Source organism: Fukomys damarensis, unplaced genomic scaffold (assembly GCF_012274545.1).
Source record: "Fukomys damarensis isolate Sample0158 unplaced genomic scaffold, DMR_v1.0_HiC HiC_scaffold_29, whole genome shotgun sequence".
Lineage (NCBI taxonomy): Eukaryota > Metazoa > Chordata > Mammalia > Rodentia > Bathyergidae > Fukomys > Fukomys damarensis.
This window is the reverse complement of record NW_022900941.1, coordinates 19552181-19568944: the sequence shown is the minus strand read 5'-3', so window position 1 is coordinate 19568944 and position 16764 is coordinate 19552181. Positions and strand designations below refer to the sequence as shown.

General features: G+C 35.6%; 1 protein-coding gene across 1 annotated transcript in view; it reads right to left on the bottom strand.

Moving 5' to 3' along the window:
• The window catches only part of Thsd7b (thrombospondin type 1 domain containing 7B), a 718705-nt gene that overhangs the window by 381361 nt on the left and 320580 nt on the right, over positions 1-16764 (bottom strand). The window contains exons 7-9 of the mRNA XM_010606147.2: positions 12742-12933; positions 10971-11205; positions 2857-2972 (exon numbers count right to left, since the gene is read on the bottom strand). Of these exons, the coding sequence (XP_010604449.1) occupies positions 2857-2972; positions 10971-11205; positions 12742-12933 (543 nt within the window). The remainder of the gene's footprint in view (positions 1-2856; positions 2973-10970; positions 11206-12741; positions 12934-16764) is intronic.

Sequence of the window (16764 nt, the reverse complement as noted above, 5' to 3'; positions counted from 1 at the left end):
GTGGATACACAGCATTGATGCTCTTTGACTCTAATATACAGCCTCCTGAACTGGAAGGAATATGATACATTCAAGAAGCTGAAAGAAGGGCCATGTGCCCAAGAGTAAATCAGGTCTTACTAGTGATTTTATATTTTACCCTAGAAAGGGGGAGAAGGGGATCACCATTCAGAGGCTACGTCTTCTTAGAACTATAAATTTCTGATACTTATAGCTATCAAATTAAACTTTCTAGTCATAGAACTGGAAATATACATTTTAATAACACTTCTACACGATTGAAATGCAAGAAAGTTTAACAACCATTGAGTTAGAAGTACCATTTCCTGCAGAATTCCTTCCCTCTGGTAGAGTTCCTTAATTAAACATGCTTATTTAATGATATCTTGGTCCCAAGATATGGACTGAATGCAGGGTAAGCAGGACTGAAGGAGAGAGCTAGAAGAAATCTGAAAATTGAATCTTTGTTCCTCCAGGTCCCTGGCTACCAAGAAGTGAAAAGAATTATCTAGGCCTGAAAAGTTGAAGGCATCACAGAGACTTAGAACTATTTTCATTATAATGTCAACCATTTAAACAACTCATTGAATCTCTGAAAATTGGAGTAAAATTTAAAGATGTTTGAAGAAGAGTTACTTTATATGCTTCTTATTCCTCTGTCCTTAGCCAAAGTTAAGAGAAGACTCCCAGGCCACAGAGGGAATTATTTTCAATGTTGAATACATGGAAAGGTATAATCTATTCAAAAAATTCAAAAGTAATCTCTGGCCATAAGTGTGTCTTGGCTCAAGTAATCTAATTTGCTTTCCTAAATATAGGAGGACTTTGATATCCACAATATCAAGTTTAAGGTGCAAGTATGGTATTCTTTCCAATTCAGCATTTTTGTACCTTATAACCCTTCAATGGAGTAATTCTGTTAATATCTCATAAGTAAGAAAGTAAAAGAAGAAGTTGCACCTCAGTAAAACTCCATCATTGTACATTATATTATTTCCTTGCATTTAACCAATGTTTATCTTTAATGAGCTGAAACATTTTCAGGTACATTACCATTGAAATTTCTAAACCCAACCTCCTAATTGCCACCTTTAAAATGGTTCACAATAGAGTCAGTAGCTTTTTTATCCCACTATATCCAGAAATGACACTCACCAGTCTGCCAACAAACCCTTTTTATCCAGTTCATCTACTTTGCATCTTTAACTGGGAAAGGGAAGGTAAGGGTGCGTGCCTGTATTCCAAGCATTTTGAGAAGCTGAGGAAGGAGGGATCGAAGTTCAGCCCTTACCCTAGGCAATGTAATGACTTCTTGAGAACCTGTCTCAAAACTAAAAATAAAAAAGGGCTGGGGATGTGACTAAGGAAAAGTCCTTGTATCTCCAGGAGAAAAGGGAGGAATGGATGGAGGGATGGAGGGAGGCAGAAAGGGAGGGATAGAAAGAGAAAAAGAACAAGTGAGTGAGTGAGAGAGCTAGCTAACTTAGGAGAGTTTATAGAAGAAACACTAGTTATCTTACTCCTCAAAACATCAGGTAGATATCCCAATATTTCAAAGCTCTTTCTTATTTAGTGTATTACTTCTGATTCTATCTATAAGCAAAGCTCTTTGGATTCTACTGTATTAATTCTATAGCAATGGAATACTAAGAAAATGAAATGGCACTGATACAAAACTTTACACAGCAATGTAATACCAGACAGTGATGATGACAGCTTTCAAGAACTGTCATTAATCCTTTGCCAAGCAAAAAGGTTGTGTGAAGAGCCATCAGTCTGTGCCAGTGTTGGCTATATTTTCATGTCAAGTTAATGAAGTGCTGGCATAAGCATATGCGTCAAAGAGCATTTGGGGCATCCCAGATGTACAGGACTAGAATTTTCTAAGGAAAAGTGCTAATGCTCTCAAATTTTGATAGGTTATCTCTTCACAACTGCATACTCCATTCTCCCTTCTCTCAAGAGGCTGGTGTAATACTGAGAGCCCTGTATTAGTTGAGAAGACATTACTGCCAAGCAAAGGCCAGCAATGAACTGAGGTGACCCATCCAGCTTTGGGTGCTACGGGAAGTATTATTCCTGTCCTTTTGTTGAATTTGCCTTTTCCTGCTATAGCAGTAGTAAAATATCAAGGGAAGAGACTACAGAAAAGGGTCTAAGTTATTAACTTCAGATCTTAGCTATTAAAAAGCTTCAGGACTGTGGGTATTTATATTTCCATATGGACTAGCTCACTGGGAAACTGCAATAAGCTATGAAGGAAAGACTTTTCTAAGAAAGAGGGTCACTTTACAAAGGTTTGGGGATTAAGTATCTCGGATCATACTTCTCTAAATACACCCAGGCATACAAAGCACCACCATTAAGAATAAAGAAATATAAATCTTGTATTGTCAATGTCTGTACTTGTTTAAAACTTTTAACATTGGCTCTTATTTCCCCACATGGCTACATATATTAGTGATGTAAGCATAGTGCCTGGGCCTTTCTTATGAAGGTCTTAGAACTGAGTCCAAGAACACAAGGCCCACATAGTATATTGGGATGGTGATTATGTTTTAGAAATCCCTTTATAATGCATGTTTAAAATGGAATAACAGGTTAGTAGGAAATGAATACTCTGATTAAGAACCAGCAAAATTATGACTTATAATACCTGAATGTGTTTTTCTTTCCAAGTTCCGAAGAATTTGGAAATACAAAACTTGATTTACAGACTTTATAAACCTTATTCCTACCATGGAAATAGCAAAGAAGGAAGAAGGGTGCCCAGATTCTACAATCTCTCGATTATTTAGCAGAAAAAAAATCCAGATGGTTCAGAAAGAAAATACTAAGAAGGCAGCATCTGATTACCTGGTTGGCACAGTCTGGGGCAGGGTGTCCACTCGCTGAACGCAGTCACCACACAGTCTTTTTTGCACGGGAGTGAACAGGGGCGCACAGTTTCAGGTCGAGTAGAGTCTGGACATCTGTCAATGTGAAGAGAGCATGTCAGTGCCTCCTGGGGAATACAGAGGGTTTAACATAGAACTGTAGAATTTTAGAACAGCAAATATTAAGGACATAATGTTATTTTTATAGATGAAGAAGAAAAGACTCCAAGAGGTGAAGCTACTGGTTCAGGTGCTCACAGCAGATTTCAATTCTCTTAACACAGTCACCAAAATACTTATAATTAAGCCAGAGTGAAAAGAAAAAAAAACTTCCTGAAACTAATGTTAGACAAATATCAATTATCTAATGTCAAAAAAATATCTAACCATCAAGTAACTAAATTCAAGAACATTTGAGTTTTTCAGAATAAGCAAATTAGAAACATTTTTGAAAAGTTTTATTCATGTTAGTGTATCAAATGGTTGACATCCTACAAAAGAAAACTAAAACAAAAATCATCAAAAATAACTAAAAAATATTACGTATCTTGATCATTTACAGTCTGAAGTATTTAACCAATTGAATGTAACTGTACTGTATCCTTAAAATGTACCAATAAACTCAATTAAAGCTGAGAAAAAAAAGATTTTTAGAATATATAGCCTGATAAAGTGGAGTAAATAAAATATGACAAGGGCCAGGGATTTAGCTCAGTGGTTCTGGTGCTTGCCTCAAAAGCACAAGGGCCTGAGTTTGATCCCCAGTACCATTTAAAGATAAAATGCTATGTGTACTTGTATATTTAAACAGATTATTTTTATTTGAACTTTTGGCGGGGAGGGATTATTATTTATTTGTTTTGAAAAAGGTCAAGGTAGCTCAGGCTAGCCTTGAACTCACTGTGTAGTTCAGTCTGGCCTAACAAGATATACATCAATTCTGTTGTTCTCCTAAAATTAATTTAATGCCTGTATTTGGGGGAAAGTTAATATAAGTAATCAGTGAATTCATAAGCACTTGGAAGAAATAAAGTCTCAAGAAACAATACAAAGGTTTTGTTTGCTTGCTTTCATTATGGAATTCATACAAACAGGCAAATATTACTTTTAGCATCTTTGGCATTTCACAATGATATACCAAAAAGTAAAACAGGAAAGTACTTTGCATTTGGGTTTTAAATGCTATTTATCATAGGTTTTTAATAAAGCACAGGGTTACAGCAGGTACAAATATGAAACAATAGAATGAGCTATGTATCAGATAGACAGTGCTCAAATAAGTGCTTTGTCTACATTCTTTCATTTATCTCTATCTCAGAGGTAAAAGGCATTATTATCTTTATTTTCATATGATAAACTGATGTCCTGAAGTAATAAGTAGTAGACTTAAAGCCACATAGAGACAAAGCACTTGAATGAAGTTATGATAAGAAAAAATACTAATCTAGCAAGTCTATTGACTAGTTTAAATAGAAGAACAGAGAGTCAACAAGGAAATCATGGGCTAAAATATCACAGGAGATGACAATTCAGAATGAAAATCTTACCAAATATATACAAAATGATCAGCATGTAAGTACCAATATTGTCCAATTTGAAGCATAAAGAAAGTGTAAGAGAAGCTAATTATGGCTGGGACAAAAAAAAAGAAGAAGAAGAAAAAGAAGATCATCTAAGAAAAAAGAAAAACATGTAACTGATATCAGACATAATCAACATAAAATTATAAAAACAAAAGCATTTTTATAGTTTTAAAATTTTAGAAACAATGCTAAGCATGGAGGAAGATTGGATTTCATTTTGGAATGAAATGTCCCAAAATTCTAATGTTGCTCCAGTAAAGTAAAAATTCAGTGGGTAAAGGATGTAAGACAAAGAGAAGAACAGGGAATAGTCATTTTGGTATTCTCATCCAACAAAGAGGTATTCAGGGCCCATTTACATCTAAATGAAATAAGAACAAAGTTGTTATGGATGGAATGTGCTCCCCAAATTAATATGTTGAAATCTTAATCCTCAGTGTGATGACACTAGGAGGTGAGCCTTTGAGAGGCAACCAGATCATGACAGTGTGGTCCCCTGACTGAACTCAGTGCCATTATAATAGGCACAAGAGCATTCACTCCCTTGTACTGCTCTCCACCATTGGACGACATTTGCGAAGAAGGCCATTTGCAAACAGGAAGACAGCCATCATTATGGCATGATCAGGCTGTAATTTTGAGACTTATAGCTTCCAAAACTGTGAGAAATATATGATAATTGTTTAAGCCACTCATCGTATGGTATTTTTTATTATAGAAGCTTGAACAGCCTAATTTAAAGACTTTAAGAATACAGTATTAATCAAAAGTACTAACGTATCAATCAATAGAAGGCCGAATCATGAGGGAAGTCAGGGGGTTAGTGGTCAGGAGCTAAAGTTCATTATTAATCAAGGGATGATCATTTTAAATTGATACATGAAGAGATAGCATGAGTAATTTATGAGCATATATCCTTTAAAGTTAGGAGATAACAGCTATGAAGAGGGGCTAAAAATATATATTCATATTTATATGCACTTAGAGACACAGTGCAAGTAGACAGGAAGCAAAGCAGGTTGATGGCAGGACAGGTGGAGGGAAATGAAGGTTGGGAGCAGGAGTGGCACATTCACTTTAAATTTTTGCAATGGATATTATTGCTTTTCTTCATCACTTCCTCTATTTTATTTTACCTCTACTGCGGAAAACGTGATACTCTTTTAAAAATAGATTAAAGTGATAAATATATATATATCCACAGAAAATATGCTCAATAAATTCTTACTAGAGGCATTATTTATTTATTTATTTTTGTTTTGTTTTGTTTTGTTTGAGACAGGGTCTCACAATGTAGTTGAGACTGACCTGGAACTCACTATGTAGCCCATGCTGGTCTCAACTCACAGTGATCCTCCTGCCTCAGCCTCCTGAGTGCTGGGATTACAGGTGTGGATCACCAGGCCTGGCTTCAGAGCCATTATTATTAACCATGCTTCACACACACACACACACACACACACACACACACGCTCATGTGCAAACTATCAAATAGATTCTTATACTATCTCTCTCATTTTTTTTTGTTGTTTGTTTGTTTTTTGTTTTGGTACTGGGGATCAAACTCAGGTCCTTGCACTTAATCCCCAATGAGGATATACTATCTCTTAAATAAGCTGCTCTGGTAAGGAAAATTTATATCATAACTTAGTCAAGACAGTATAAATACACTGAAATATTTCCAAGTCCTTTATTCTTACTCTGAAGTCTAGTAAAAATTGATCTGTCATTTATAGAACTCCTCTCCAATCTCTCCTGGTACATGGTTAGAAGTAAGAAAGTAACGCCTGGGAAACATGTATCCCTGAGTGCTGTGTGGATCATGGGTTAGGGTCCATACCAACCCTCCAAATATTCTTTCACACATTCACAAAATAGCCTGGAAACATTGGAGGTGCTAAAAGTCAAGCTTTCTATGTTTGTATTGCAGGGCCTTTCACTTCAATTAGAAATGTCTGTTAATCTTGGTGGAACTGATAACTGTCTACTTTATCGAACCTTTACTATCATCATTCACAAAAAACATTTCACTGGAAATAATACTGACTCTCCATAATGTGGCCCCCTTTCTCTCTGTGGGTTCTTCGTTTAAGCCCAGGAGAGAGAAATAGTGTCTATCCCTCAGAGGCTAGGGTTGGCTTAAATTATAGTGATTTTACAGAACTGATGAACTGAGGGCTTTCCTGGAAATGCAAGTGGTTTCTGGTCTGAGAAAAGTCAATATTCTTTTGGCTGTAAAATTGCCTTTTTTTCTTTTGCCAGTAAGGCTTACTTTTACCTTAGGCATTCATTTTCCTCTTCCTGTTTATGTATATGTTTTCTTTTATTCTATCTATCACAATTCTAATTTCCATAATTTTCCTATCATTGCTCAAAAATGGCATCATTGTTCGTTAGCAACTTATGTGTCCTCTGCACCCAAAAACTGTAAGGATGATTAGCTCTATCATTTGATCACTGACCAAACAGGCTTTTGAAAAATTGTGGGACACTGTCTATAGTATATACATAATACACATACAACATGCACTATACATACAATGATTTTGAATGCTTTGATGGTAGAATTCCATCTTATATCTTAAAAATACCAGATCTTAGCTCAGTGTAAATATTTAATAGCAGTGAATAAATCACTGTATAGTATAAAGTGCAACTGAAGTAAAAAACAAATCCTAGGGGATGTTTAATTAATTTGTCCAGCCATTTCCAAAATAAAACTGCAGCTTTAAAACTAAGGGTACCATATGGATTCACTCTTTAGGTTAGTAAATAAAGTACTGCTCCTTGCTTTTTGTGATAATTTATACTTCTGATTTTCAAGTAAATACACTGATCCCAGGTTGGCACTGCTCTTAATTTTAAAAATGAATGTATTTTATTGTAATACATACATATTCCTGGACTTGCACTGGAATGCTCTATATGTATTGTCTCTTGGTCACCCTGTAGGATTTAGATCTTTACAAGCACTGTGCTGAAAAGCATCAAGTAAGAGCTACACAGTCTTGCCATTTTTCACGATGCCTCTATAATCAAGATGCAAGCACAATGCTCCATCTTCTGGTTCACTCATCCGACCAAGGAACTGACAAATTCATCTTACTCAGCTAGACAGGGCAAAGCTGCCAACATTTCATACATTACATGTTTTAATGGAGCTGTTTATTACAATATCTTACAAAAATGCCAGGTGTATTCACACTGAAGGCACAAAGTGCCTTATCGAAAACTTTGAAAGGCTTCGAATTGTATATTTTTAAACTTTGCTGTTATTATTCTTTTCAACATTGAAACTGGGAGGAAAAAAAACATTAGATAGTGAAACAAAGCCCCAGAAATAACTCACAAAGCTTCTGGGTTCAGTTGTGTCCGAGCTAGTTCTCATTTTCTGATATGATCATTTATATTATTCATACAATGGAACATTCTCACCCGCATTATTACATGGAAACCAAAGAGCCAACCCAGGGGTGCAAGAACTTGCAAGGAACTCTGTGCCTTTTGGTGCACTGGGTTTAGAGACAAAGACATTAGTTTAGCTTTTCACTCCATGGAGACACGCCGTCTTTTCTGAAGAAAGCATTCCTTAGGAAACTTTCTCTCCCTTTCTTATGTCTAGCCCCCTGCCTTTACCAAAAAGTTTACAAGTGACAAGTGATCTGTTTCTACTGCAACAGGTTTCATGTAAAAAAGAAAAAATATATGTGTGTATGCATGTTTCTATGTATGTATATATTGTGAAAATTAAGAACAAAAGAAACTTTCTACCGCTGACAATCTCACTGGGTGCTTCACTGGACATCAGGTATTAATGTTTTTAGCTCAATTAATCTCATTAACCTCAAGAATTTTAATTAAGTAAACTGACTAAAGTCAATGTAGGCCGCTCATATTAAGCAAGATTGTTTGGAGACATACAGTAAGAATTAAAACTAGGTTGCTCAGTCTCCAGCCTCATTAACGGCATAAAAAGCAATTAGCATTGTCAATGTGTGTTGGGGGGAACATCTGTGCAGTTGATTTTTCTGTGTTGAAAAACTGTAGCAAAACTGAAGTTTATTCACTGTAATAATACTTTAGACTCACATATGTAAATTTTCAAATGAATGCATATTATTTTATGAACTATACTTTAAACTGATAATGCAAAATTTTTATCACACATCTTTAACATTTGAGTAAACTAATGTGCTCAGACCTTTTATAAAAACTGTCAAAATAGTGATTAAAAATTGTCAAACTATTTGAACTTAGAGCTCAACTAGTCCTTTTCAAATATCCCTTTAAACTATGATAATTTTCAATATATATCAGTTTCAATACTAATGTCCTTCTGCTAAGAAAAGAACATGCTATATTCATGTCAAGTGGATTCTTCCTATTGTAGCTGAAAAGTTTTATAAAAGAGATATCAGACTTCAGTAGGCTAATTTTTTCTTATTATTGTAAGGATTAGTTCACTTCATTTTATATGGAGTTTACTTCTATACCTGAACATTTAGATTTATCATAATGTTTCATGCATCTTTTTTTTTAAAAAATTGAAAATAAATATTATCAAGATTGAAATAGTTTTCAGATAAAAATTAATTTCCACAACTGCATAATACCATCAAAATCTTTTAGGATTTCACTGAAGCCCCATGAATCAGATTAGCAATGAATAAGATGACATATCACTGTCCATGTTTTATCTACAGGCCAATCAATTCATCAGTCTATCCTTTCTCATGGTGCTGTGACTAAAAGGCAAGTTAAAAAACACAATTTATAAATTGTTGCTTCTCAAAATATCATAGGCATTGTAGAGTAGACCCTAGGACAGAAAAAACATTTCTGAGTTAATAAGAGGAGGCCATATGCATGCTCTATTCATTATGCCCAAATGTATATGGGATATAAATAGGTTTTCTTGGATAAGTATTAGCTTCTTTTGATTTCCTGTGCTTCATATCCAATCCTTAGATTTTCTATCACTCTCTAATACATAGGTTAAGTTAATTAATGAATTTCAGAACTTTTTATGGAACGCTAACTATATACCAGATATTACACTGAAGATTGGGGATTGAAAAATAATCTTCAACCTTAGCCCTCTGGAAGCCATGTTTAGGAAGAGAGAGAGGCTGGGTCTCAATGGCTGTGCATAATCTCAAGTCATAGTTAGCTTTAACTCTCTTTCAGGATTGCAGGCTCATCAGATGCTCAGACACCAATAGTGGGCAGTCGGGCCAGTTTGCACTATTTCTGCCATAAGCAATTTATTTCCCTTAATTCAGCTCCGTGCCTTTCCTTACACAGCCCAAGTGCTTTCCATAGCTTAAACCTCACTGTGGTATTGCAGGTGAAATTATTCGTGTTCAAGTTGCCCATGGACAAGAACACAAATCAAACTGAATTAGTCAATGAGTAAATATATTTGCTATGTTGCCAGGAGTGGTAGGAGTATAGTTAGGAGGGAAGGGGTCAGGGTTTGATACTGCCAGAATTTGTTCAGCCTCTTATTTCTGCCTCTTTCTAAATATTAGCTTTATTCTCTCTTCTTGCTTTTTTCAGCAGGCCTCACCATGACTGTGGCAATTCTCAGTTCACATGCTAAGAACATCATAAACAGCAAGGAGAAAGAGAGCTTCATTTACTAGCTTGAAAATTCCTAGGGAATGATTATGTTGCCACGCTTATGCAACTGAACCAAAGCTTTTACTTCCTTACCCTTGTGACCCAACATTTCTGCGGCTGGGGTGGGGTGTCCAGTGAGGCCCCTGGGGAATCTCTGTGGATATGCCAGTTTCTCCATCTCTGAGTACAAAATAAGCCATATGTTTTCTTCTTTTCTATTTTCCCATCTAGACCTAGCAAAAGATTTGTCTAAAGATTGAACTCCCACTGCTGAGGTCTCTAGTCAGTTAATTGTTTCCTCCTATCACTTGAAATTCTTGAACCTTTTTAAGATCTATATCTTAATTCCCATGTCCGTATTTTCCTTCTGCCTTTGAAAATTTTTATATCTCCATGTGCAGAGAGCACAGCAAGCATGCAGTTGCAACCTACTTAAGGGTACAGATTAGTCTAATCAAAATAGCTGTCTGGATTTTGCTGTTCATTGTAGCAAGGATCAGTGGAATCTAAAGAAGAGTAAAACTGAAATCTCTAATTCAAAGTACAAAACCTACTTTTACATTAACTTAATTTTAGTGTGATTTAAAAGCGGTCAAAAATACTGAGGTTGGATCTGGGAAATTTTGTTTGATTATTTTAATACATTCAGTGTTGTGAACAGGATTTACTTTTATCCATTAACTAATAAAATATCATGAATGAACCAGTGATCTATAAGTGCAACAATCTTTGTTTGAGTTGTATGCTTTAAGCTTTAAAAGGCCAAACAACTAAATTTCTTCTTATTTTCACACAAACCTAGGCACATTAGTTGCTTGATCAGTATTTCCAACTGAAATATATAACTATGTAATTATAATATGTACTTGCAAAAAGCAATTGATTATACCTTTTGGTCATCACTTGTCCCACATGACTCTTGACACAGAAAACCCTCCGTGTCTGGATGCCTACACCACATGTAGCTTCTCCATTCCAGCCAATGGTGGCATTAAGGGCTGTTACTAATGTGTTTTCAGAACAGGGGCTCCAAGGTGCTGTCTCCCAGTAAAGCTGCATACAGGAATGGTCATTGCATAAACGATATTCTTGGTGGGCTTGACTAGGAGGACATGGCCTTCCACCTGCAAAAAAAAAAAAAACAAAAAAAGAGAGAGAGAGGAAATATAATTGTTGATGTTATTGTTATAGTTTTTCTTAGTTTTGTTGCTTTTCCTGGTTTAGTGGTCCAAAAACCTAAGCCACTGAACCCTTCTTCCCACTCTTAGTCAAGGATTTCTGTCCTGAGTAACAAACTAACCATAATATATTATATTCTTCTTTCCTAAATAATGGGCAATAGCCCACATCAAACAGATTATAAAATTGACTTAGTATCTTGTTCACCTCTGGAGCACGTATCTTTGAGTTAAACTCCAAAGAAATCAGCCTTTTAACACTATTATGTCTACATAAATTTGTTAGTCAGTATAGCCCACCACCTTGACATGATATTTTGTGGAACACACAAACAGACACACACTCGTGTGTTCTCTATTTGTTAAGAAAGGCACTATTTTTCTGAGGTACCCATTTTAAGACACTCAGCCTCCATCAAGAAATACATTTTGCTGCAACTTAAGAAATCTAGAAGTATCTTTTAAAGACTGGCAAGAGAGAGCTCATTCTTATACTCTAAAACTATATCTGACAGTGTGTTACCCTCTAGCAGGCAGACCAGACAGATGTGCACCTTTATACTCAGGTAAATCAGATCATCAAATTCCATTACTATCTTTTCTTTCATTCTTCTGTATCGATGTAAAAAGTGAAATTTACCTAAAGTATTGAACCTTTTCTCCTCTTCCATACTATCATATTTTATTCTGTTGGCCAATCGTACAAGATCTATAACCTTTGTTTTGCTTTTTTTTGTTGTGGTTACTTTCTTTTCCAATTAAATACTGCCGACTTTTTTCCATTTTCACAAATATAAAAGACAAGTGAGAGATACAACTGCACCCTAAAAATATGAAAATCTTCCTTCATCTTGACCCTGGCCCCATTTCTCAGGATCACAGAGCAGGATCTTGTTTAAGAAGGAGCTCCTCACAGCAAGTGGGCTCACAATCCTGCTGTTCCAAGGGGGCTGATGGTAGATAAAGATAAAGGGCGACATGAAAGCAATGGCACATGTATCTAGGGACAGGGACCACTGCTATAAATGATAGAAGCAGTTGCTTCTCTAACTTGTTCCGATATCACTGTTCACAATCTCATGCACTTTTCACATTCTTCAAAGCCATTTTCACAGCTTTATTGTTCCCTTCCCACCCCCGGCATGTCAGCATGACAGAACAGGAAACCAGGGCACACTGATCATGTAGCTTGCCAATGCTATTGGCAGCTCTAGGACAGGAAGTCAGGTCTCCTGATTCCTAATTTGGAACTCATTTTACCAGACACATCCAATTAAGTTTCCAACTGCTCAGTCTGAAACTGGATGTGTGTCAACCAAACTTTATTTTCTTCTCTAAGTAATGTAAGTGAAAAAAGGACCCAATTGAATTCATCGGACTATGTGAACCAAGCATTTGAAGTCAGAGGACCAATATATTACTTGTGTGTGGCTATTACTATTACTGAGCTATTAAATCCAGGGTGGAAAAACTTTCTGGTACCTTCTCCAGCCAGTGCTAGGATATATCTTGACCTTGTTTGTTTCCCATCAGAGTTTTTATTTGAACAGGACTTAGAACACGACGACCATACAGTCCACTCGCTCATCACACAATCCATCCGGCAAGGAATTTCACAAGCTACCCGTTCAGGAGGAGGAGGTACTGGGCAGAAATTCCCGGATACATCTTCTCCTGTAATCAAACAAATCAAGAGAGATGATTATTAATGCATAACTGAGGCCATTTCAAAGAATATTTAGGTCCATTGCTTCTTTTATTATTTCAGTTTAACTCTGAAGACTTCACTGGGTGTCTAAACCAAAAAAAAAAAAAAAATACAAAAAAAAAAGATTGTTTCCTCAGCTATTCATAATGTTTATGGAAGGAAAAAGTGCCAGGAAATACAGTAATTTGGCACTTAGAAAGGTAGTTTCCACAGCAAAATTCCCATTTGTCTTCCTTTATAGGAATAAAGATGGCTTCTTCCAAGAAGTCTTCAGCCACAGATGGCCGGGGATAACCATGACTCATATGTTATTAACAACCATATATAATGAATACACACTTTTTTGGTAATGAAGGTTGGAGTGGCCTGAAAACCACAACATATGCCAAACCTTATAATCTAATCTAATCTTGTAAAGAATTTCATTATTCTAGTTTTCTTTTGGGTGTTTTTGCCTCTTAAGCATAAATTTTAAGCAAGATTATGGTTCAATTTTGTCCTTTTTTGTACATGGTGGTAAATAATCTGAAATTAAAATGGAATGAACCAGTAGAAAAAATTTTATAAGGTATTGACACAAAGTTAAAAGTCAGTTTGGAATTCTCCCTAATGCATTAACTATTCTCTCCTTGAATAATCTAATGAATTACTAAACCAAAAATAACTATTCAAAACTATGGCACAAAGACTCACCCAATGAAAGAATTACCAATCTCACCCTGGACCCAATGCCTTTCTATAAACACTACTTGTAGTCTTCTGATATAGTACAAGATTCTTCAGAAACCTTAAAATAATGAGGGAGGTTTTTTAACAATAAATAGTTTGGTAAGACTAATGAGATCATTTTTAACTTACTTTTCACTAACTCAAAAATATTAAAATGATTCCTCAGAAAATCTCTTTAAGGCTATTTATTGTTATTAAAATTCTTTAAAGATAATAATTTAATTCTTATTTCCACCAGGCAGAGTGTTCATAAAACCAGAGAAGACAAAGAATAGTGAAATCATTTATTGTTTGAAGTACTGTAACAACATAAAATGTGGAATAAAAATTATTTAGGGGTGACTTTATCTGAGTGACTTTAGAGCATTGGATTATGTCATGACATGTCTGAGACAAACAAACAAACAAAAAATAACAGCACAAGTGACACTTATTGAGCAACTTCCTGGTGTCAGGCAGTGTGTTTTGCAAATATTTCATGAACTTAGTATGTATTACTGATTCCCCCTACACAGCTCTCAGAGGCAGGGTGATCCATCTCATCTCACAAATAGAGTCAGAGGCTCAGACAGGAGAAGAAGCTCATGATTACATAGGTCTGCATTGGAACCATTTCCATACCCCTTGACTCCAGAACTTTGGTTTTAACATTAACCATGCTACGCCTAATTCCAAGGAAGCACATAAAACAAGCCTCTGTTTCAGGAAGAGTACTTGAAGGAGAAGATAGAGTATGGCTAATATCTGCATTCATGTTTGTAAATGAGGTTGGGCTTGTTGCCCTTGAGGTACAAGTAAAACTTTTCAAGCATATTATGACAAGTAACAGGGGTTCTAGCAGCTAATCAAGCTGAAAGCCTAGCTCCCATCGATCTCTTTCAGTCTCAATCTATTTTCAATTTGAGTCCACACTGTGCGCAAACCCCACCACCACTACCAATACACCTCAAAACAGCTAAGGGGGCAGCCATTTCCCATGACAGAAGACCAGCCAAACAAGATGTCCAACATACATCTAATCAAAATTTAATTTCTATGTTTGTGAATACTATTAGCTTATTTATTGCTCAAAACACTACAGGAATATTTTGCAAAGAACATTTCAAGGAATAATGGATGTTCATAGTAATCTTATAAAATAGTTAGGGAGGGATAGGGATTTAGCTCAGTGGTTCTGCCACCTGCCTCTCAAGCAAAGTCCCAAATTTGATCCCAGGTACCAAAAATAAATAAATAAATAAGTTAGGGAACATGAAAAGTAATGAGTTAAAGATAATAAAGTTGGTCTAATAATGAAGAACTTTTCAGAATGTAGAAAATAGAAAAATACAATGGAAATTTCCTAGGAGGGAAAGGGAATGTAATGCTTTCCACCTTATTTCATCAATGACACTCCATTTCTGGGAACATCTTTTTCCCAAAAATGGCAATTTTGCAAATATATTTTAAGATAACTCTGTTTCTAAGAATTATAATCTATCAGATATTAATGATGAGCTCATATCACATCTAAGACATTACAATGTAATAAAAATCGATGAAATTATTCTTATTTATCTTCCTAGACTTTATGATTAATGATAGAGGTGAATTACATCCATAAAAATAAAACCAAACACAAAAGTAATGTCAAACTGGAAGTGTATGATTCAAACGGAAAATATTGAAGTGACTGATGAAACAAGATTTTGTTGAGGAATGGCATGGTTCCCATTAGCGGGAGATATAGGAAATCTGGAGTGGTTGGCAATGCAGGAAGTTTAGTGTCAAAAAAGGTTCAGTGGTGAGAAAATCCAAGTATTTAGAAGATGGTTAATACTAAGTGCATGAAGAGAGAAGCCTATGTTATACCATTTGTTTAACATCAAATTTTGAATGATCTAGATAGGAATAAGTTGTATTTATCTGTCTTCCTTACATTCTACGTTGCTCTGGTTTTTCATGATCTTAATACTATATAACATCCTCCCTTGTCATCACACACAGACAGGGCCCTCGGTATGCCCTTTTGAAATTTTTTTAATTTCAATTAGAAGAAGAGAGAGGGATGAGAAAGAGAAAAGGAAGGGGATTTAAAAAGAAACAAATTGTATTATGTACATGTACCCATTCCAAAAGACGCTTGTAAATGGCATGTACTGGAAACACATAATAATTTATATATTTTTTTGAGACAGGATATGTTTAAGTTGCTAAATTGCCCAGGTGTAGTTGAAACTTGAAATGCTCCTACCTCAGCCTTCCAAAGTACTGGGATTACAGGAACTTCAAATATTCTTTAAACCCTTAACTTTCACTGGGCGTGGTGGCACATGCCTGTAATCCCAGCACTCATGAGGCTGAGGCAGGAGGACCGCTGTGAGTTCGAGACCAGCCTGGGCCACATAGTGAGTTCCACGTCAGTCTCAACTACATAGTGAGATCCTGTCTCAAAAACGAACAAACAAAAAAAACCTAAGCTTTATTATGAACTAATATACTTGTTTCCTTCAGTGCAGGTTAATGTCAATACTTCCACCAATGTTTGTTTTTTTTTTTGTCTCCACCAATGTTTTGATAGTTTGCCTAAACAGCCTAATTCAGCAATATGAGTAAACAGACCAGATTTTTTTTAAGGAATTCAAGCTAAGAGTCATAGGCAAACCATGCAATTCTTATGTGACTTATTGTATAAGAAATCTTGCAAAAGAAAAGCTGTACAGTGAGTGCTAGCTGAAGTAAGGGCTAGTCCACCCAGATCCCACGTCAGAAGGTGAATCCTAGCCACCAACACTTACCCTCTTGAGAGGATAACAATCACCTGTGAACCTCAGTTATCATGTTAAAATAATGAAATAATATTCACCTTTCAACAATAGTCTATGGATTAAAAATAACTTATACAACATATATATGATATATGGATATATATATATATATATATAGAAGTAAGGGAGTCCACCCAGATCCCACGTCAGAAGGTGAATCCTAGCCACCAACACTTACCCTCTTGAGAGGATAACAATCACCTGTGAACCTCAGTTATCATGTTAAAATAATGAAATAATATTCACCTTTCAACAATATAG